This window comes from Rhinoderma darwinii, chromosome 9, assembly GCF_050947455.1.
Source record: "Rhinoderma darwinii isolate aRhiDar2 chromosome 9, aRhiDar2.hap1, whole genome shotgun sequence".
NCBI classification, from domain to species: domain Eukaryota; kingdom Metazoa; phylum Chordata; class Amphibia; order Anura; family Rhinodermatidae; genus Rhinoderma; species Rhinoderma darwinii.
In genome coordinates this window covers 49,098,062-49,120,680 of record NC_134695.1, presented here as the reverse complement: position 1 = coordinate 49,120,680, position 22,619 = coordinate 49,098,062, and the positions used below count along the sequence as shown (strand labels likewise).

General features: G+C 41.7%; 1 protein-coding gene across 1 annotated transcript in view; it reads right to left on the bottom strand.

The window, feature by feature from the left end:
• The window catches only part of TH (tyrosine hydroxylase), a 42,956-nt gene extending 21,169 nt beyond the window's left edge, over positions 1-21,787 (bottom strand). Inside the window, exons 1-7 of the mRNA XM_075837617.1 lie at positions 21,684-21,787; positions 16,306-16,509; positions 11,621-11,795; positions 8,843-8,931; positions 7,306-7,373; positions 3,030-3,080; positions 853-998 (exon numbers count right to left, since the gene is read on the bottom strand). Of these exons, the coding sequence (XP_075693732.1) occupies positions 853-998; positions 3,030-3,080; positions 7,306-7,373; positions 8,843-8,931; positions 11,621-11,795; positions 16,306-16,509; positions 21,684-21,773 (823 nt within the window). The 5' untranslated portion in view covers positions 21,774-21,787. The remainder of the gene's footprint in view (positions 1-852; positions 999-3,029; positions 3,081-7,305; positions 7,374-8,842; positions 8,932-11,620; positions 11,796-16,305; positions 16,510-21,683) is intronic.
• Positions 21,788-22,619: the final 832 nt, after the last annotated feature.

Sequence of the window (22,619 nt, the reverse complement as noted above, 5' to 3'; positions counted from 1 at the left end):
AAAACCATACCCTGGTTTTTGCATTGGATTAATTTTTAAAAATGCCTAAAAAAAGCACTAAAAAACAAGGCAGAAAAAAATCTGCTTTAAAAATCCTGAAGGAATTTTGAGGCGGATACATTCTGCCTGACCAAAAAACTCTCTGCAGGGTCAGACTGGCCCACCAGAGAACCAGAGCATCCTCTGGTGGGCCCAGACTGTGACACAATAATTTAACAGAAAACAGCCCAATTTAGAGGTGACTTTGGAGCTAACCACTTCACAAATACCCTATAAGGCCCTGTTCACGCCGTTTGACACTTTTTTCGCTGCATTTTTCACAACATTTTTCACCCACGGCCATTGAGTGCCGCGGGCAAAAACGTGACAAAATACACTTTCTTTGCCTACCATTGATGTCAATTGGAGGTGTGAGATGTAAACGCCCGAAGATAGGGCATGACGCTTCTTTTTTCCGCGAGATGGTTTTTCCGCTTAAGGGAAAAAAACGCCTCTGCCTCCTATTGAAATCAATGGGAGGCATTTTCGGCCGTTTTTTGGAGTGTTTTCCGACGCGGTTTCCGCGTCCAAAAACGTTTATAAAAAACTCAGTGTGAACTGACCATAAGACTTTACGGATTACATGTCCTGTGTGGGCAATGATAACAACAAAGATTGTGATACAATTAAAAGTGGACATGCTCATGTTCTGTATAGATGGTAGGTGGGCTCTCAGGATAATGGTCTCTGGTGGGCCCAAGCTACCCCAGTCCAATGCTGACTCTGTGTGAACTTACCCTAACACTGGCCACATAAATTACATGAGATTTCAACCGAGATTAATCTTTATTCCTGAATATAATTCCCTGTCACCTTTTAGAAAGCAGGATACATCCTGTAGCTGTGGGATGTTATCTTCACTGTATCCACAATGGGTCTCCAGCAGATGAAAAGCTTCCAGGTGCTCCTTACATGCATGAGTTGGGTATAGACTCTTAAGAGTAGAGTAGACCTCCTTCCTACAAATATACAATTTTAAAGGCTTAGTTGGGGGGGGGGGGGGTTATATAAAAATGTCTATCAGTGTGTTTTGTGCAACTTTTTTAATACTTTTTATGAAAAATTATTTTTACTTTTTGAGATATAGCGGCATTGAATTCCGTATACAGAGCAGCTGCATCGTGCGCTGAGACCTGAATCCGTCAGGTCAGCAGGACTGACGGGTTTAGTGTCATCGAGTCCTGCATGTCTCTGACACGCAGGATCCCCCTGTTATCGATCACATCTAAGTTATGACTTAGATGTAATCGGTAGTAGCATGGTACTGTGTGTCGGAGACACGCAGCACCCACTGAAACTGAACCCGTCAGTCCTGAAGACCTGATGAAATCAGGTCTCAGTGCAAGATACAGCTGCTCTTTATACAGGATACAAAGCAGCTGTATCTCAGAAAGTAAAAATAATTGGTGCCTATCTTCAAAAAGGGCTCTAGGTCTTCCCCGGGTAATTATAGACCAGTAAGCTTAACATCCATCGTGGGGAAAATGTTTGAGGGGCTATTGAGGGACTATATACAGGATTATGTGACAATAAATAGCATTATAAGTGACAGCCAGCACGGTTTTACTAAGGACAGAAGTTGTCAAACTAACCTAATCTGTTTTTATGAAGAGGTGAGCAGAAGTCTAGACAGAGGGGCCGCTGTGGATTTAGTGTTTTTGGACTTTGCAAAGGCATTTGACACTGTCCCCCATAGACGCCTAATGGGTAAATTAAGGACTATAGGTTTAGAAAATATAGTTTGTAATTGGATTGAGAATTGGCTCAAGGACCGTATCCAGAGAGTTGTGGTCAATGATTCCTACTCTGAATGGTCCCCGGTAATAAGTGGTGTACCCCAGGGTTCAGTGCTGGGACCACTATTATTCAACTTATTTATTAATGATATAGAGGATGGGATTAATAGCACTATTTCTATTTTTGCAGATGACACCAAGCTATGTAATATAGTTCAGACTATGGAAGATGTTCATGAATTACAGGCAGATTTAAACAAACTAAGTGTTTGGGCGTCCACTTGGCAAATGAAGTTTAATGTAGATAAATGTAAAGTTATGCATCTGGGTATCAACAACCTGCATGCATCATATGTCCTAGGGGGCGCTACACTGGCGGATTCACTTGTTGAGAAGGATCTGGGTGTACTTGTAAATCATAAACTCAATAACAGCAAGCAGTGTCAATCAGCTGCTTCAAAGGCCAGCAGGATATTGTCGTGTATTAAAAGAGGCATGGACTCGCGGGACAGGGATGTAATAATGCCACTTTACAAAGCATTAGTGAGGCCTCATCTAGAATATGCAGTTCAGTTCTGGGCTCCAGTTCATAGAAAGGATGCCCTGGAGTTGGAAAAAATACAAAGAAGAGCAACGAAGCTAATAAGGGGCATGGAGAATTTAAGTTATGAGGAAAGATTGAAAGAATTAAACCTATTTAGCCTTGAAAAAAGACGACTAAGGGGGGACATGATTAACTTATATAAATATATTAATGGCACATACAAAAAATATGGTGATATCCTGTTCCATGTAAAACCCGCTCAAAAAACAAGGGGGCACTCCCTCCGTCTGGAGAAAAAAAGGTTCAAGCTGCAGAGGCGACAAGGCTTCTTTACAGTAAGAACGGTGAATTTATGGAATAGTCTACCGCAGGAGCTGGTCACAGCAGGGACAGTAGATGGCTTTAAAAAAGGGTTAGATAATTTCCTAGAACAAAAAAATATTAGCTCCTATGTGTAGAAATTTTTCCTTCCCTTTTCCCTTCCCTTGGTTGAACTTGATGGACGTGTCTTTTTTCAGCCGTACTAACTATGTAACTATGTAACTATGTAACAAAATGTATTTAGAAAGTTGCACAAAACACACTGATAGACATTTTTATTTATACCCCCCCCCCCCCCCCCAAAAAAAAAACAGATTTCAAAGGTGTACATAGCCTTTAAGCAATGCAAAGATCATCTTCCAAATTTATATACAGATTTTTCATCTTACCAGGTCACAATCTCCTCTGGCAGGTAGTCCACCCGTTGTATAGGATCACCACTATAAAGATAAAATATGATATATGTAGAGCAATACCCATAGAAATGTAAATGTAAAGATTTAAATAATGTGAAAGTAACATCAGAGCCATACATAGAGGTGTGGGGACAGTGACCACTGGGACTTAAGGACTTGGTGTATGTCTGCCCTTCTTCTCCCTTCATTGATCTATAGACTAATTTTATTACATACCGGTAATTATTTGTTAACATAGTAGGACCTGTGAAGAGGGGGGTTCCGTGCAGGGTGTCTCATTGTCCATTAATATAGGGGATGCAGCCAAACTGGGCTGAGTCCCCTCTCTCTAAGCAGCTGCATGGTCTTCCTATATGTTTTTTTCCCCTATATAAATGAATACCTGCAGGACCAGCTCCAGGTTTATGTGGGCCCTTGGGCGACACAGACTTAGTAGGCCCCTTTGCGGGGGAACTCACAGCAGCAGTAAAATGTCAGAAAATGTCACTTTGTGCCCCCATATAGACATTAGGCCCTGTTTATGCCCCAATATAGAAGTTAGGCCCCCAGTTTGTACCCCTATAAATTTAGTGCCCTCTGTAGATAGTGGCACACAGCCCCCTCCCAGGTAGTGCCACACAGCCCCCCTCCCAGGTAGTGCCACACAGCCTCCTCCTCCCAGGTAGTGCCACACAGCCCCCCCTCCCAGGTATTGCCACACAGCGCCCCCTCCCAGGTAGTGCCACACAGTGCCCCCTTCCAGGTAGTGCCACACAGACCCCCCTCTCAGGTATTTCTACACAGCCCCCCCTCAGGTAATGCCACACAGCCCCACTTCCTGGTAGTGCCACACAGCCCCCTCCCTGGTAGTGCCACACAGCCCTCTCCCAGGTAGTGCCACACAGCACCCCCTCCCAGGTAGTGCCGCACATCCCACTCCTCCCAGGTAGTGCCATACAGCCCCCCGAACTCCCAGGTATTGCCACACAGCCCCACTTTTTGGTAGTGTCACACAGCCCCCTTTCCTGGTAGTGCCACACAGCCCCCCTTCCTGGTAGTGCCACACAGACACCCTCCCTAGTAGTGCCACACAGACACCCTCCCTGGTAGTGCCACGCAGCCCCCCTCTCAGGTAGTGCCACACAGACCCCCCTGCCAGGTAGTGCCACACAGCACCCTCCTTCCTGGTAGTGCCACACAGCCCCCTTCCTGGTAGTGCTACACAGCCCCCCTTCCTGGTAGTGCCACACAGTCCCCCTCCCAGGAAGTGCCACACAACCCCCTTCCTGGTAGTGCCACACAGCCCCCATCCCTGGTAGTGCCACACAGCCCCCCTCCTTGGTAGTGCCACACAGACCCCTCCCAGTAGTTAGCACCTTTGGGGCTCCCTCTAGGAGTGGAATCCCCAGCCAGAGCATTGCTGACTCTGCTTCAGGAGAAGCCCCTGACGTAACTGTCTATATATGGACAGTGTTGTCTGGGGCAACCCCAGAGCCATAGTCCCAGGCAGAGCACTACTATCACTCTGCCTGGGACTCCTGCTCTGCTTTGCTCCTGACATCAATGTCCATATATGGAAAGTGATGTCCCGAGCAGAGCTGAAGTCCCGTGCAGAGCACTAGTAAAGGCCCTGCTTCGGTACTCCATCTCTGGGGAAGCCCCTGACATCACTGTCCATATATGGACAGTGATGTCAGGAGAAGAGCAGTATCCCAGGCAGAGCGCTAGTAAAGGCTCTGCTCCAGTACTCTGGCTGTGGGGAAGCCCCTGACATCACTGTCCGTATATGGATAGTGATGTCAGGGTCAAGCCCAGAGCCAAAGTCCCGGGCAGAGCGCTACTAGCACTCTGCCTGGGACACTGCTCTGCTCCTGACATCACTGTCCATATATGGACAGTGATGTCAGGGGCTTCCCCAGAGATGGAGTCCCAGAGCAGAGCTGCTTCTAGCGCTCTGCCTGTGACTCCTCTCCTCTTGACATCACTGTCCATATATGGACAGTGATGTCAGGGGCTTCCCCAGAGACGGAGTCCCGGAGCAGAGCTGCTTCTAGCGCTCTGCCTGTGACTCCTTCTTTCCCCCTGACATCACTCACTGTCCATATATGGACAGAGATGTCAGGGGCTTACCCAGAGATGGAGTCCCGGAGCAGAGCCACTTGTAGCGCTCTGCCTGGGACTTCATCTCTCCTCCTGACATCACTGTCCATATATGAACAGTGATGTTTAGGGCTTCCCCAGAGCTGGAGTCCCGGGCAGAGCGCTACTAACACTCTGCCTGTGACTCCTCCTGACATCACTGTCCATATATGGACAGTGATGTCAGGGGATTCCCCAGAGACGGAGTCCCGAAGCAGAGCTGCTTCTAGCGCTCTGCCTGTGACTCCTTCTATCCTCCTGACATCACTCACTGTCCATATATGGACAGAGATGTCAGGGGCTTTCCCAGGGATGGAGTCCCCGAGCAGAGCCACTTTTAGCGCTCTGCCTGGGACTTCATCTCTTCTCCTGACATCACTGTCCATATATGAACAGTGATGTTTGGGGCTTCCCCAGAGCTGGAGTCCCGGGCAGAGCGCTACTAGCACTCTGCCTGGAAGTCTGTAGCGTAGTGAATGGCAGAGCGGGGAGATACCTCTCTGCTCTGTCATAGCGTTCAATAGTACCTCCGTTCAATAGTATCTGCATCCTAGCAGATACTATTGAATGTGGCGTCACTCTACCGCTGTAGCAGCCATAACGGCTGCTAACGGGGCCACTGGGTATGAGGGGTGCTCGTGACGGAGGGCGGCACGGGCCCCTTTATGCCGCGGGCCCTGTGGCAGCCGCTTAGGATGCTACATCTGTAGTTACGCTGCCTCCTAGACATGGGCTCCCTCTAGAAGCAGAATCCCCGGCTAGACTCTGGCCAGAGATTCCACTCCTGGAAGAGCGTCAGCACCCAGCGGCCGAGTATGCCCCCCCAAGGATAGTGGGCCCCGGCACTTGCCCTGTTTTGCGGGTGCTGATGCCGGCCCTGAATACCTGGACAGTATACAGGTTGTATTTTACTAAGGTTAAAAACTCTTTCAATTGAACATATGGTCTACAGATAAGATTTGTTACATTACCAGTAATGCAGCATCCAGTCATGCGCTATTGGGTCTACATGGGATAAGTTCTATGCAGGCATTGGCACCATTGTGTTTCCAATGCAGGTAAGGATGTACCTACATAAAATGTATGCATGCCATGTACTTGGTAGGCGGATTACAGAGGAGCTCCTTACACTCTGTATACTTTAACATACTGGGGCAGATTTACTATTTAAATTGAGTCAGAAGTCTGGCATAGGCGGTTTTTTGTGGCGCATTCAACAAGTGTACATGGCTCAATGGGAAAGGACATGGTCTAGCAGAAAGGGGATGTGACATAAAAATGCACCACGATGCGGCAATTTTGGCGCAAAAAACTGGTGTACAATAAGAAACCAAGAGGTGGTTTAAGGAAGAGAAAAGTGTCTAGCTAGATGCATTAAATTTATAATTTATCACCACTTTGATAAATTTGGCACATCTTCTGACTGTCCACAGATTAAGTCATCAGTATGTGATCAGTGGGGGTCTGACACCTGGACCCCACACCAAGCAGCTGATCGGTGCGGGTTCGGACCCCCACCGATCATATACCGATGACCTATCCTGTGGATAGGTCATCATTATAAAGAGCAGCCGCAAAACTGGATAACCCCTTTAAAAGGGTTTAGATAACTGACCCTTATAAACACTCATGGTGGCACTTCCTTCAGGTCCTTTTACACAAGCAGATATTCTGCCCATTAAACGAGCGCTGATCGACTATACAGCATTTTGATCGGCGCTGGTTAGCTCCATTCATACAAAGCATATGATTGCAAGTATGGTGACGAACAATCGTTAATGCAATCATTTGTTCCCATCCATTTTGCATCTTGCTGGCAGCACATCTCCCTGTTTACACAGGAAGATATGCTGCCGACTAGGGACCATTTTTTTTGTCCCATTAAAGATGAGACGTTCATCGGCTGATCGCTGCTCCGTTTACACAGGACAATAATCGAGAACGAGTTTTCGTAAGAACGCTCGCTCACCCGATCACTGGCTTGCGTAAAAGAGTCTTAAGAGTGATTCATCTAGATATAGGCAGTTTTGCAATCTATGTAGCTATATAATTGTATAATAATAATAATAATTCATATACAGTATAATTACATATGTGTTCTGTATATGTCAATTTATTGCAATCGTCTTACTGTCTGTAGGAGTAGGCTATATCAGCAATCATCTTCCTCCTTTTGCGATACTCCTGGTCAGAAAAACCCTGTAAAAAGATGACCCGTCAGTACAAGGTATTAATCAGAAACAGTATCAAAAGTACAAAAGAAAAAGTCATGAGGAAGAGGAATATGTAGTGTCTGCGTGTGTTAACGGGACAGAATAACTTATTCCAAAGTGTACATATGTTGTAGTCCATACACTAGCAAGTTGTGGTATTGTTGTAACCCACTGATCTAGCTTCAAGTTAGGCTCAGTTCACATTAGTGTGTAGAGGATCCGTCTGGGTTTCCGTCACTTTTGATGAAAAGAAAAGTAAAGTATGCAGGGCTATTTTTGCCATCAAAATGATGGACATCGCAATGGAACCCCGATGGAATTCGTTATAAATCAATGGGGTCCGCTGGTCACCGTTGGGATCCGTTGTATGACAAATTTTTCACAGTGCCATGACTTACCGTTTAAATGGGAGCCATGATGCTACTCTGAACAGAGCCTTAAGGCCCTTTTACACAGTCCAAATATTGCGAAAACGAGCGCTCACGGAATGCTCGTCCCTGATATTTGCCCTGCGTAAACAATCAGCCGATGAAAGAGCAAATGCTCGTTCATCAGATGATTGTATTGTTTACGCAGCCTAAAATACTATCATTGTTGGCAGCACGTCTCCCTGGGTAAACAGGGAGACGTGCTGCCAACATGATAGAAATATATGGGGTCGAGCAATCGTAGTAATAAGCACTCGTCCCCATGCATTGCTCCTTGTGAAAGGAGCAAACGAGCGCCGACCAACGAGCTGTCTCATTGTCCATTGAACTGTCTCTTTGATCGGTGTTCGTTTACACGGACCACGTCGGGCCGTGTAAGAGGACCCTTAGACAATGATTGTTGTGCATTTCCATACAAAGACACCTTAGTTCTGGTCTTTAGGGTGTAATATTATGATGTGGCCCCAGTACTGTTCAGTTCCAGGGGATTGTTGTAAAACAACAGTAAAGTGTTTGGTTTTTTTTAAACTCTGTTGGTACTTCGAGTCAATGCTTCATGACTGGAGTGGTAATAGCTACATTTCTTTTTAGTTTTTCAATTTAACATAACGTTTTTAAGTACAATACATATACTGTTAAAGAAAGCAGAATAAAGTTCTATCAGAATACATGGACCTATTAAGTCATATGGATGCCAAAGAGGGTGATCCTCTCTATTAGTCAGAGCTTAGAGCCATTGCAAAGAGTGCTTTTAATTCTGGAGGACTTGGCACAATCTTGTATTACATGGTCACCCATCGACTTCAATGTGTGACGAGTAGTACTACATTTTCTCTATGAAATTTAGACTCGCCTGCCTGGGTATGCTGCCACCAGAAAGGCGGTTACCTTGATGTACAACCTCTTTAAAGGTATTATAATACACAGAGGGCTGGGGTGCGTTCAAGTTAAGAAAGTTACTATTATTGATAAAATACATGATTTTTCTGTAGATTGCTCATTTCACAAAGCAGGATCTCTCGCTTACCGGATGATCCAAGTCTAAATCTGGATCGAACTTGTTAACCAAATGGTGACACTTGTCCAGGTCTGCAATTTTAGTAGGAAACCAGTGAACTGTATGTCAAAACAAAGAACTTTAGTTAGTAAAGCAACTTAGCTTTTTATCTGTCATTTATAATAGAGGTGTGCTGTTATAATTATTATTATTGATCAATAAGAGAATCAAGAAGCAATCAAAAGTGGGACATTATGTCTCCCTGCTTTCTTGTGTTAGTCATACTTGTTTTATGTTTTATACAGTTAGTACATGTTCAGGTGGCATAAAGCCTTTCTCAACCTATACCCTAATCCAGTGGTCCCCAACCTGTGGCTCTCCAGCTATTGGAAAACTACCACTCCCAACATGCCCTAGCAGCCTGTGGCTGGAAGTTGTAGCTTTGCAACAATTGGAGAGCAATAGATTGGGGACCACTGTCCTCATTCATGTTCTTTATATTAGCTATACTATTACTATATATAACAAAAACAGGATATCACCGGGTTTTACCTTTTTCCTAGCTTGATCTCATTGGGTGTAATCTATCAACCTTTCTATGCCATTTTTCTGGTGTAGAAAAGTTGCAAAAGGGACAAAAAGTCGCAATATGCAGTGCAAACGGCGACTTTTTCCCTTTTTTTTAGCGCCACCATCGCCACTTTTGTGGAAAGAGGTCATGGCCTCAGGAAAATGTATTATAATCTATGCCAGAAAGTTGGCTTAAATAATACTGGAAATCTACGCCAGCTCCTAGTTGTTGTAGATTTCTCTCCCATGGGGTGTAAAAAATGTTTGGTGACCTTGAAATCCTCTCACCAGAGGAATAGTATAATAATAAATTCTCCACTTGTATTAACAATTAAATCTCTGGAATAGGACTGGAGTGTTGCATAAAATATAACTTTTACTAATAGAGATTAAAGAAGACTGTAACGTACACAAAGATTAACAATTTAACGTTTTTACAAAACAAAATGTCATATTTTCTCCTAGTTGAGGAACATTAGATAAAGTTGTTTGACCTTTCACTTACTGATAAGGTATACAAATGTGAAGAGTTGCCTCTTAATAAATGTGACGGAGTTTACGCCAACTTTTCATTCTATTAAGACTGGTTTATGAAGCTGCCAGCATTGCTACCATTTTCTGTATAATTGTCTGCACCCAAGGCTTGTGGCCACCACAAATCTTAATAGTAATTATATAGCAGTATTATTTAGATATTGTATGGTACTGTTATTATATGACTTTATCTTTGGGCCTGTTATCTTGTCACTGTTGGTATTATTTGAGCACTGTTTGATTATATTTACTTTGTCCCTGTTTGTCACTGCTGCTTAGGCACTGTACTGTGTATTATTTTTGTAGTATATGCCTTTTAGACGACTTTATGGAAGTGCCATTGGCCACCTTCCTGTAGTACGCTGATACAGATTAAAGGCATTATATGGTATAGTTATTTGTACACTATATGACAGTACACCATATGGGGGCACCAACCTAAGGTACCGCACAGGGCACCATTCAATGTGAGGCCAGTCCCGGAAATACACTGTTCGCTAAAGACAGTCTTCTTCAAAGGAAGACTGATGTGAAGTCTAGAAACGCCTCACACCATGATCAATACTGTGCAATACAAAAAAAGATATATGTAACTTTTTTTTTAATTGTCTTGCAGACATAGGTGTGGATAGCCAGGATGCTTATAGTCTATGGGCAGTCAGCAACTGGTTAACAGCATTGATGGATCCACTTTGACATTTACCCTGACAGATTCCATTGACATAATTTAATTGGTCCAATGGCTTTCCATTGTGTTTCCATTTTTTAATTTTTTTTTTCATTTTTGTTTTATGGTAAAAAAAGCAAAGTACAAAGTCTAGCGGCATTGTGAATAGTGCCTGGCACCTATGCTCTGAGTTTTACATTATCTTAGGCCCTGTTCACACATAGGCGCCAAAAACCGGCTGAAAATGGCTCCCCTTTTATTTCAATAGGAGGCGGACGTGTCTTTTTAGCGCGAGTGGTAAAAAACGCTCGCGGTAAAAAGAAACGACATGCCCTATCTTTTGGTGTTTACGCCTCTGACCTCCGATTGACATCAATGGGAGGCAGAGAAAGCATATTTCGCTGTGTTTTTGCCCGTGGCACTCAATGGGCTTGAGCTAAAAATGCTGTGAAAAGCGCCACGAAAAATGTGTGAGAAAACTCAGTGTGAAATCAGCCTTAAAAGGGTTTCACTAGGATATGCAATAATGTACGGATCAGTGAAGGTCTGACTGCTGGGACACTCACTGATCCCTAGGATAAAGGGGCTTCAGGATTAGATACAGCGCATTAGTCCCTTCAGATGTTTTCTCCGCACAGTACCGCTCCGGACCAGGAGCGCTATAAGAACTGCAACTCATCCTCATTCACCTGAATTCTCTGCATAGCGCTAAGTCAAGAATGGCACTGTGCAGATATAAGCCAAAAGGGGTTCACTGAATTATTACTTTTTGAAATAAGCTTTAAGATAACAGGGTCCATTACAAAGGTTGGTTATTTGTGTGTGATAATTCATAAAGCACAACATAGCAAGATCATAGTACTAACCCTATCTCCTCCTTGGGCAACCACTGTCCATTTTAAGGTAGCGACAATTTAACATTAATCCTATCGGACCAACATTCAAGTCTATGGATTTCTAAGATTACTGGACCTTCATTTTTGTCTTGACCTGACGTGGTTCATGTTCTGCCCTAGTCAGACTTGGTCGGTGCATACCTTTCACTTCTTTTGTGGTCCTTACATCTTCTGACACTCTTCTAATAGAGCTCATAAGTGTGCTAAGGTCTGAACGATGAACTTCACAACGTATAAAATATTCCAGGTCTGAGCTCGCCCCTGTTCCCTTCTTTCCAGGTCGTGTTTCCAGATGCTGGATTTTGGCTTCAAATGTCTGAGATAATGACCAATATATTAGAATTTAACAATTCTAGTGAAATCTTACTGCAAGATTCCTGACAAGAGCGGCATTGTAATGATACATTATCCAAGAAAAGAAGTAAAATCTCTGTCTTCTTGATATACAATATGTATGTAATTAACATGAGAATTATGGTAGACATTCTGTTCTGACATGTTACTACGTTTCCTCATTGGTCACAGAACATACAGTACCTATTTTAGGGCAGTCTTTACAAATATAGAAAAATACATCTATAATTTGCATTATTATTGGCATAATTTGCATATTGTATAAATTAATTCCATTATCTACAGCGATTGTTTACTTTGCATGGAACATAGTTTACCCTTATAATAATATGCTTGTGATGAAATACAACATGTGTCATATACCTTGGCTAGTAGGGGTCATCTTTTAACTTTTACCATATCCAATAATGACTCTCTTTGGCCAAACACTCTACATAATTGGTCATGTATCAAAATATACATATATATATATATATATTTTTTATATGTGTATATATATATATATATATATATATATGTATATATATATATATATATATATATATGTATATATATATATATATATATATATATATATACACACCACCAATTCCAAGGAATTATGCAGGACATAGAGCAACCTACACACTAAAATCCAATATTTTTTAATTATCTTTTAAAAGAATAATGTTGATATACAAAACAAATGAGTCAAAAATGTAATGAGACAGACAAAGAATGAATGTAAAAAACAAAGGCGGACTCCCCACACACTGAAATGAAAAATGCATATATAAATATGAGTAGATGAATAGATGGTAGGTAAAGCCTTTGGCTAGAAGGTAAGGGTAAGGAGAATACACTTGTTGTACAGCCAAAGCAACAAAGTAGCGTCCATAATGGGAATAATGGCATGAACAGACAAAAAATCCAAGCAGCACAAATATATAAAGTACATAATACCAATAAGTGAAGGCCAAGCTGGAAACACTGGGCAAAAAAGAGAATGTGTGTCAGGGAGTCCACCTCACCTGACGCGCGTTTTGCAATGAATGCTTAGTCTAGGGGTGGTTTGGTATACACATACATGAAAATTTAAATCCCTAGGAACCAATAGAATAGCAGCATACAGCTGTGTGGAATAATACAATGCGGCCCCGATATAGATGTGTAGCGTCAATGCACATGGCACATAACTTTCATATAGTGGAGTATTGGTGGTGTATTTGTACATGCTTTTGGGATATATATATATATGTATATATATATATATATATATATATATATATATATATATGTATATATATATACATACACACATCTTAGGAAACTCAATATGGCAGCTCTAGGCTGTCAAACTTGTACACCTTTATTTTATCAAGAAACGTGTTCCTATATAAATTTGGCTGTTCAGCCATACTCCCTGTTTTGAGACTGTTGGTATCTTAAAGGGATTTTCCCATCCGATACATTTATGGCATATCCACAGGATATGTAAAAAACGTCAGATAGATGCGGGTCCCACCTCTGGGACCCGCACCTATGTCTAGAACATCATGACTTAAATAGTCATCCTATAAAATCTTCTGCATTTACCACAACGAGAGAAGTTAAGTAATTTTGTAAAGCCAAGTATCACAGCAGGCAAGGGTTAACAGAGCCAGTTAAGTAGTGCTTGAGGCAGTGCAATGCTGCTTCTCCTGCCCTATTTGTGTGGCAGGTATCTGCACATCAATGCATTACCACTAATGTGACAGCACTGATCGCATTACCACAGCAGGGGAAGCAACAGATAGCTGGCACATACGCAGGGAAATTACATTACCACTGTCTGTCTCCCAATCCCAGCCAGAGGGCACATCACAGAGCATCTCACGGACACACAGAACATCTTACAATCCAAGCGTCACTTATCATACTCCGAGCGGAAAACCTCACACATCAGCAGCAAAACTGCACTGAAGAAAGAGCTATGTATATATCTGGATGGAGATGAATTTCTTTGTATTATTCTTTAAAGGGGTTGTCCACTACCGGACAACTGATGACTATCCACCTGACAGGTCATCAGTATATCATCGGTGCGGGTCCAACACCGGGACCCCGCACCGATCAACTGCTTCGGCTACTTGCGGGCACAGGATGTCATTGCACAATATGCAATGTAAGGAGCCAGAAGCAGTTGGCTCCGTACATTGCATAGCAGCCGTGCTGCCGAACTGCAGCTCTGCTCCTATTCACTTGAATACAGAACTGCAGCTCAGCCGCCATTCCGTGGCCGTAGCCATCTGCTTCCGGCATGGATGTCCAGTGCCCGGAGGCAGCCAGAGAAGCTGATCGGTGTGGGGTCCAGGCATTGTACCCCCATCGATCATATGCTGATGACCTATCCGGTGGATAGGTCATCAGTTGTCCGGTAGTGGACAGCCCCTTTAATGTATCATTGAGCTTTTATTGGATTTTAATTTATTGCATGTTCTTTTTCTTTCACTCTTGTAATTACCAAAGAATAATTAAGACCTCATTGACTTAATTATACCCGCGTGTTATAACAAGTACTGAATTATTTTCACATGGCAAATTACATTGTGGCTTTAATATTCCGGTGTCCAAATCTGTTTTGTTCATATAGCTTTGTTAGACGCAGTAGTAGTATTAATTGCATCCCAGGGTCACAGGGGTTAATACAGAAATCTGTCGTCTGAAATAAAATTTTATTGTGTCGTTTCCCATTCTACCTGGTGTGGTACAAAATGATTTACCCATAAAAAAAAATCATTCAGTGCCTTGAAAACGTATTATGCATTGCAAATTAGGGGTATAGCTATAGGGGGTGCAGAGGCAGCAGTTGCACCGGGGCTCTGGTGCCTGTGGGGGCTTTAAAGAGGCTTTGTCACCAGATTTTCAAACCCCTATCTCCTATTGCAGCTGATCGGCGCTGCAATGTAGATTACAGTAACGTTTTGTTTTTTTTTCAAAAATGAGCATTTTTGGCCAAGTTATGAGCATTTTTATATTTATGCAAATGAGCATTTCTTAAGTACAACTGGGCGTGTTTAAAGTTATGTCCAAGTGGGCGTGTATTGTGTGTGTACATCTGGGCGTTTTTACTTCTCTTACTAGCTGGGCGTTGTGAATGGAAGTGTATGATGCTGACGAATCAGCATCATCCACTTCTCTTCGTTACCACCCAGCTTCTGGCAGTGCACAGACACACAGCGTGTCCTCGCGAGATTACGCTGTGACGTCACTCACTTCCTCCCACAGGAACTTCATCGCGTCGGATGAGCGAGGACACGCTGTGTGTCTGTGCACTGCCAGAAGCTGGGTGGTAACGAAGAGAAGTGGATGATGCCTGATTCGTCAGCATCATACACTTCTATTCACAACGCCCAGCTAGTAAAACAAGTAAAAACGCCCAGATGTACACACACAATACACGCCCACTTGGACATAACTTTAAACACGCCCAGTTGTACTTAAGAAAGGCTCATTTGCATGAATACAAAAATGGTCATAACTTGGCCAAAAATGCTCGTTTTTGAAAAAAAAAACGTTACTGTTATCTACATTGCAGCGCCGATCTGCTGCAATAGGAGATAGGGGTTTGAAAATCTGGTGACAGAGCCTCTTTAAGGCTCTTCTGCAACATAAGAAGACCTCAGAATCATAAATGGCACAAGGTAGATGAGTGGCCCTGTTACATATTTTTCACTGGAGCCTAGAAGTTTAAGTTACACCTCTGCAAAAAATGACATGCCACTTTTTACGATACAGCTTTTATGTATGCAGGATACAAGCTGTATTAAAAAAGGTATACAATAAATTTAAAAAAAAACATTAAAAATACACATTGATTTAATAAAAAAATAAAACAAACACAAACATTTAAAGGTATACATACAGAGCCTTTACCATCTAGGAAAATCCATTAAAGGAGCTAGCCCACAAAAGAAGCAATCCGATCCACTAATTGTAAAATATATACAGTGAAATTAGTTTAATAAACCAAAAAGTTTTATGATTTGACACTTGTTTGTAGCACAAAACGGCAATATAATGGGGAATTTCACAAGACCATAAGAATAGGTAAACAATTATTAAAGTGTTACTATACTGTCATAAAACTTTTGACATGTCATAGTGAAGTTTTGATCAGTGGGTGTCCGAGCACTAAAACTAAGCGGCAGTAGCGCTCAGGTGAAAGTATATGAGTCCGTACACAGCTCGCTCAGTTTACAAAGTACAGCCGAGCAGAGCCGATAAGAAAAAAGTTGCACAGGGTTCACCTGAGCGCTTCTGCTGCTTCGTCTTATCGATCGGTGGGGGTCTCAGTGCTCGGACCCTGACGGATCAAAACTTCTGACATGTAACTATGTCATTAGAACAATACAGAAGTTGAAAAATAAAGGGACTAAAGTCTCCTTAGCAAAAGGGCAACTATGGGGTTAACTAATGATGTGAACCAAGTATCATCATGCTATATTTCTTACCTCAAACACTTTCAGAGTACGGGATAAGAACGATGGCTTATTTCCTTTAAGGGAGAACAGCAGGTTGACAATGGCTTTCCCATCCTTCTCCTCAAATACCAGGGGGTCAGTGTATTCTGCAGCCTCCGCAGCCGCTGCCGCTGCCTCCCGTTCCTTCCGGGCATCTTCTATTAAACTCTGTCTTCTGCCCAAGAACCGTGGAGACTGTAAAGGTAAATGTTGGAGTCGGGTAGGAGATTAAAAAAAGTATAAACTTCATCACCCTGTGAACGTTCACTAACAGTCTATCTTAAAACATGGTTCATGGCGACCTCCCTGCTCTGGACCCATCCACTCATTGAACATTATTACAGTTGCAAAGTAATTTTTTTCCATATCATGAATACATTTGGCAACTGCTTTATAGGATTTTTCTTCCTCTGGATCAACATTGCAGGATAATAGGCTGAACTAGATGGCTTTGTCTTTTTTTTATCAGTACAACATATTTTATTGTCTTGGTGGACGTTGGAGCATTACAAAGCCCCCAATGCTGTATATATAGATATGGCCTTAATTATTTGCATATATTCTACCTTGAAGTGTTTTAAATGCAGCATTATGCCCCCCCCCCCCTCTCCCAATATCTTGTGCCCAAAATGCTCCATATATTTTGTAATTACAACTTTCCCAATTGGCAACAGTTCCTACAATTCTGCACTCCGTATGCCTTCATATGTTGGCTTCACTAAAGCAGCGTATCATGCCCTACAAACAATGCTTGTAGCAGAGAATTCCCCAGTAATTCAGCATGCCATGGAGAATGCCCCAATCTTTTTGTTCACAGATTCCGCTGACATTCTGTTATTTAACCAAATATCATTCAATGGCAGGTATACATTCTTTTCCTCAGTGCTGGTTTCCCCAGGTCTAAAAAGTGACAGCCCATTTTGGTTTCCCTAAATAAGATCCATTTCAGCTTAAATTTCAACATACTTCATGGCTACTTTTCTGAGATGGAAAAGGATGATTTAACCCCTTGGTGACATGTACGGCAGATGATCCTGGTGAATTTCTGGAGTGGAGTTAGAGCACTTTTTATTTCATTTTTTAGGGGGTTGAAGTGGCAAAAACACGGCGATTCGGCCATTTATACCTTTTTTCACTAAATTGGATAAATATTTTTAGGTTTTTATAGTTCAGGCATTTTTGGATGTGGGGATACCTGATATGTTTATGTTTATTATTGTTTATTTATTTTTATATGTGATCTAGAGAAAGGGGGGGTGATTTGAATTTTTGTACTTTTAAAAAAAATGTACTTTTATTTAGCCCCTCCTAGGGGGCTTGAACCTGCAATCATTAGATCGCGTATGCGTATTGCAGTCTATGGCAAAATCAGCGCATTGCTATTAAGACCACAGGCAGGTCTCAATAGCAATCTTCCTATAGCAGCCCTGGGAGCGTTCACAAGGCTCCCAGCTGCTAGAGGAATACACCGGCTCCTGTGATCTCACCGCGCGGAAGCTGATGACCGGCCCTGAAGTGGAAGAGGCAGTAAAAACCCCTCAAATGCTGGTGGTCACATCTGTTAAATGCTTGTGATCAGAAATTTTTGTGACCTGACGCATTCCGCTGGGTCAGTACTGCTGAGAGGGCGCAATATTTAAACACCCTTTCCCAACGCAAATCGCCGGTGGGGCGACGGGAAATGGTTAGTAGGTGAATGTTAAAAATCACAATACACTGCAATACAAATATTATAGTGTATTGATCAAGTGATCACATGTTCAAGTCCCCTAGAGGGACTAAAAAATGGTGTAAAAATAAGTTTAAACACATTTTCAAGAATATATATGAAAAAAACTTTAAGTTAGAAACAAAACCATTTCCAGATTTTTTCTATTAAATAATGTTAATAATAAAAAATAAACATAATTGGTATCGCTGCGTCTGTAACACTGATCTACTATAATATAATGTTATCTATCCCGCATGGTGATGATGTAAAAAATAATAAAGGCCAAGATTGCTGTGTTTTCGTCACCTTGTCTCCCGGAAAATTTGCAATAAATTAAATCAAAAAGTAATGTGCCCCAAACTACAGCTCGCCCCGCAAAAAATATGGCGACACAAAACAATTTTTTTTTTACAAATAGTTTTTATTTTTGAAAGTAGTAAATCATAGAAAAAACAATATCAATTTGGTATTACCATAATCATGTTGACTATCAGTATAAATTGAACTACTCATTTTTACCGCATGTAAACTCCATAAAATCAAAACCCAAGAAACATTGGAGTTTTTAACAGTTTTTCAGTACATTATACGGTACATTAAATTATGGCATTCAAAAATATAACTCGTCCTGTCCTGCAAAAAGCAAGCTCTCATACGGCTATGTCGATGGAAAAATAAAAAATTTATAGCTTTTGGAATACGGGGAGCAAAAAAACTAAATGAAAAAATTAAAACAGGCTGCGGGGCCAAGGGGTTAAACTGAAGATTCTTGTTGGCCCTTCTTTTATCCCTAAAAGAATGGCAAGGAGTAGCGTTGTCAGTGTCACTATCTCCCCAAAACCTTCTAGAGTTAAGATATTCATAGATCTGCTCCCTGAAAGTAGAAAGTAGCTGAAGTTATGGCACCCTGAAATGAACTTACTACGAAATGACCAGTGAAGTCTCCAACCAACATGGGCCGCGAGTAAATCATATTCATGGCACTAAGGAATTCGCACAAATTCTAGCTAAAAATGAATTTTCTACTATAGAAGTAAATAAAATACAAAGCCTTTCATTTCAAACCTAACAGTTCACACCCTCACAATGCTTGACACGGTTGCCCTCTGTCTCTTGTCCCTGTCGATTCCCTTTCCTGCCGCCAGAACAGGTTGGAGATAAAAGATTACCATACAAGACTTTTGATGTCCAAAACTCAAGAAGGTGATGACCAAGAATAATTTGAAACAAGTTCGGTACATGTTCCAACAGAGAAAACAATATTCCATTAGTAGTAACTAATAATTTCACAAGATAGTAATGAACACTACAACCATGGCAGCCATTAGACTCACCATGGTGACATATGTAGGTACCCAAGTAAATTCAGGATCAGACCAATGGGAAAAGTATTCCGCAACGTAAAAAAATTACAGATTAAATTATCAAGTCTTCCATAGATCAAAGGGGTTTTCCAGGTTAGTCACTGTATAAATACAAAGTTCTACAACTTTCTAATATACATTCTGATACAGTTCCACACCATTTTTAAGATATTTTTTTTACTGTCAGTGAATGAGAACACTTGTTTAGGTCTCATGCTCACGGCCGTGCCCGTTATCACGATCCGTGATTACAGCACGGCCGGCCGCTGGTGGCTGTGGACAACCACCCGCATTTTCGGCCCATGCTCCCATATAGAGTATGGGAGCATGGTCCGCAAAAAGCAAAAGATAGGACATGTCCTATCTTTTGCGGAGGCTTTCTACAGCCCCAACACCTTCCCACAAATATACGGGAAGGCGTCCGTGGTCAGTAGAAATAAATTGGTCCGTAATTACGCCCCATAATTGCGGTCCATAATCACCGACAAATTCTACGGTTGTGTGCATGGGGCCTTACACTTAGGCCTCACTCACACGAGCGTGGCGTTTTTGCGCACGCAAAAATGCGGCATTTTGCGTGCGCAAAAACCACTTAACAGCTCCGTGGGGCAGCAGCATATGATGCGCGGCTGCGTTATTTTCGCGCAGCCACCATCATTATGACACTCCATTTGGATGTTTGTAAACAGAAAAGCACGTGGTGCTTTTCTGTTTTCATTTATCCTTTTGACAGCTGTTGCTCGAATCACGCTGTTCGCACGGAAGTGCTTCCGTGCGACATGCGTGGATTTCACGCACCCATTGACTTCAATGGGTGCGTGATTCACGCAAAACGCCCAAAGAACGGACATGTCGTGACTTTTTTTCAGCTGACTCACGCTGAGTAAAAATCACGGACATGTCTGCACGGCCCCATAGACTAATATAGGTCCGTGTAACGCGCAAATGGAGCGCGTTGCATGGACGTTTTTCCCGTTCGTCTGAATAAAGCCTTACTGGTGCAAACCCTGTACATAGATAAACTGCTCTCAGCTGAGAAGTGGATACAATGGTATCCAGTATAGTCAATGCTCTGTCAGCTAAACAGCTTAAACTCCAGACTGATACATTGTAGCAAACTGTCAGAGAGCAATTTTGGGCGTCCTGTTCATGCAGAAAAGATAACTTCTAATACTTTCTATAGGGGACTAAACCATTTCTAACCTTGTTGGAATGAACACAAAAATGTCTGACATTGTATTACACCTTTTAATGACCAGTTCTAATTGACTCCCTTGTGTTATGTGGTGTAAGTGAATTTATAGAACTAATTGAGCAAATAAATTGAGGATTGTGGGCTCTTTAAGGAAAGAAAATAGAAAAAACAATATATATATATTTGGTCCAATAAAGTTGATCATTGGGACTTATTTGCTTCCATACACCAACATAAATGGATATAATATGTACGTGCCACCTCCATATAGACTGCTGTAGTAATATGAGCAAGTAAATGCAGCCTCCCTCTGCCATCATGGTTCCCATGAGTAATGTTCAGGGCAGGGTAAGGGACCAAATTTTAACATATGCCATATTAGAAAAGTACTCAGTTATATCAAACAGACATGGATGTGGTATTTGGGCAGCACGGTGGCTCAGTAGTTAGCATTGGTGTCTTTCAGCATTGGGGTCCCGAGTTTATCCGGACCAAGGGCAATATCTGCATTGATGTATGTTCTCCCTGTGTTTGTGTGGTTTTCCTACCACACTCCAAAAACATATTGATTGACTTCCTAGCGTGTGCCTGAGATTGAGAATTTCGATTGTGAGCCCCATTGGAGATAGTGATTCATGACAATCTCTGTACGGCACTGCAGAATATGTTGGTGTTATATAAGTAACAACAAATATATAAATATTGCTTTAACACAGTCACTCAGCACACGTATAAAATATACAAAAAACATCTAATACAGAAAAATTCTGTTACTTTTTCCCAAATCTCATTAATATAATGCAGATGGCAGAATATGTGTTGTTTGTTTTGTTTTTTACTTTTTCTTACATTATCATTATCACGCAAACTCTGAGTGCCACATTTGCCCACTAATATTTTTACAGTCATTCCCAACTTGTAAAAGTCAATAACTTGTGATTTCTAGTTTATTTTATAGTGTTGACATTCTAAATTTGCCCAAGACTGCAATGCAAAACTGAAGCAATAAACACAAGCATCAAAAACAATACAAAGAGTAAACTCCACTATAAGTTATAAAAGAAAACATGATATACTGAGGTTATATTATTCTTCTTACCAGAATAGCCTCAGCCTGTCTAGGATCAAGCTCAGAAACAGCCCTTCTGAAGCTTTTCCCAGCAGATCCGGAGATGTTTGGTGTTGGCATCACTACTCTTGTAGAAGTGTGTTCCCTGCAACTGCTCCAAGCCCAGGCTTTTATAGTGCACATCTGACGTCTCTACTCCCCCCACCACGAAATCTCAGCCTGAGGGAGGAGGATGGACAGTGGTCCTTTAGCACATCTCCCTCAGACTCAGAGTAACCTGCAGAGCATCACATGCTTAGTTATAGTAGCCGTCCTACCCAAAACCTGCAGACCATCTCATTCAGTTGGTTATATATCTACCCACCAAATGAATTAGTTGGCAAATTTTAGAACCTTTCTTTCAATACTAATACGTTACTAATATGTAATGTTGCATCTAGAGAGTTTAGTTTTTATTTCGGTTCCAGAGAACATAAAGCCAAAAGCTGTATTTTAAATTTATGCCATAAAATTAATAAAAAAAATAGATAATAGATCGAAATTAGGGGTTTATTACATGGTGCTTCTTAAGGAATCTACAAACCTGATTAAAAGCAAAGCTTTTAATATTCTCTTCTCTATTGATTCATCAAAATATGAATCACTCTGTTTTCCTGGAAATCTTGAACCTGGAGAACCAATGTTTACTCGTAATATAATTTTCATTGACATAACATGGATTGCAATGAGAAAAGCAAATAAATATGCCAGGTTAACAAATAAAAAAGGGTAGTGTTGCCTAGAACATGATTAAAGGTGTTTTCCCACAAAGAATATTTATTACTTTTTACAAGATAGGTGATAAATACTAGATTCCTGGGGGGTCTATTGTTCTCTGTTATCAACCATTTTAGACTTTGGAAAGGGTGACTGTTGCGTTCTTCAATGGAACAAGGAAAAATGTCTGCTTCCAAGATAGCTACCTCA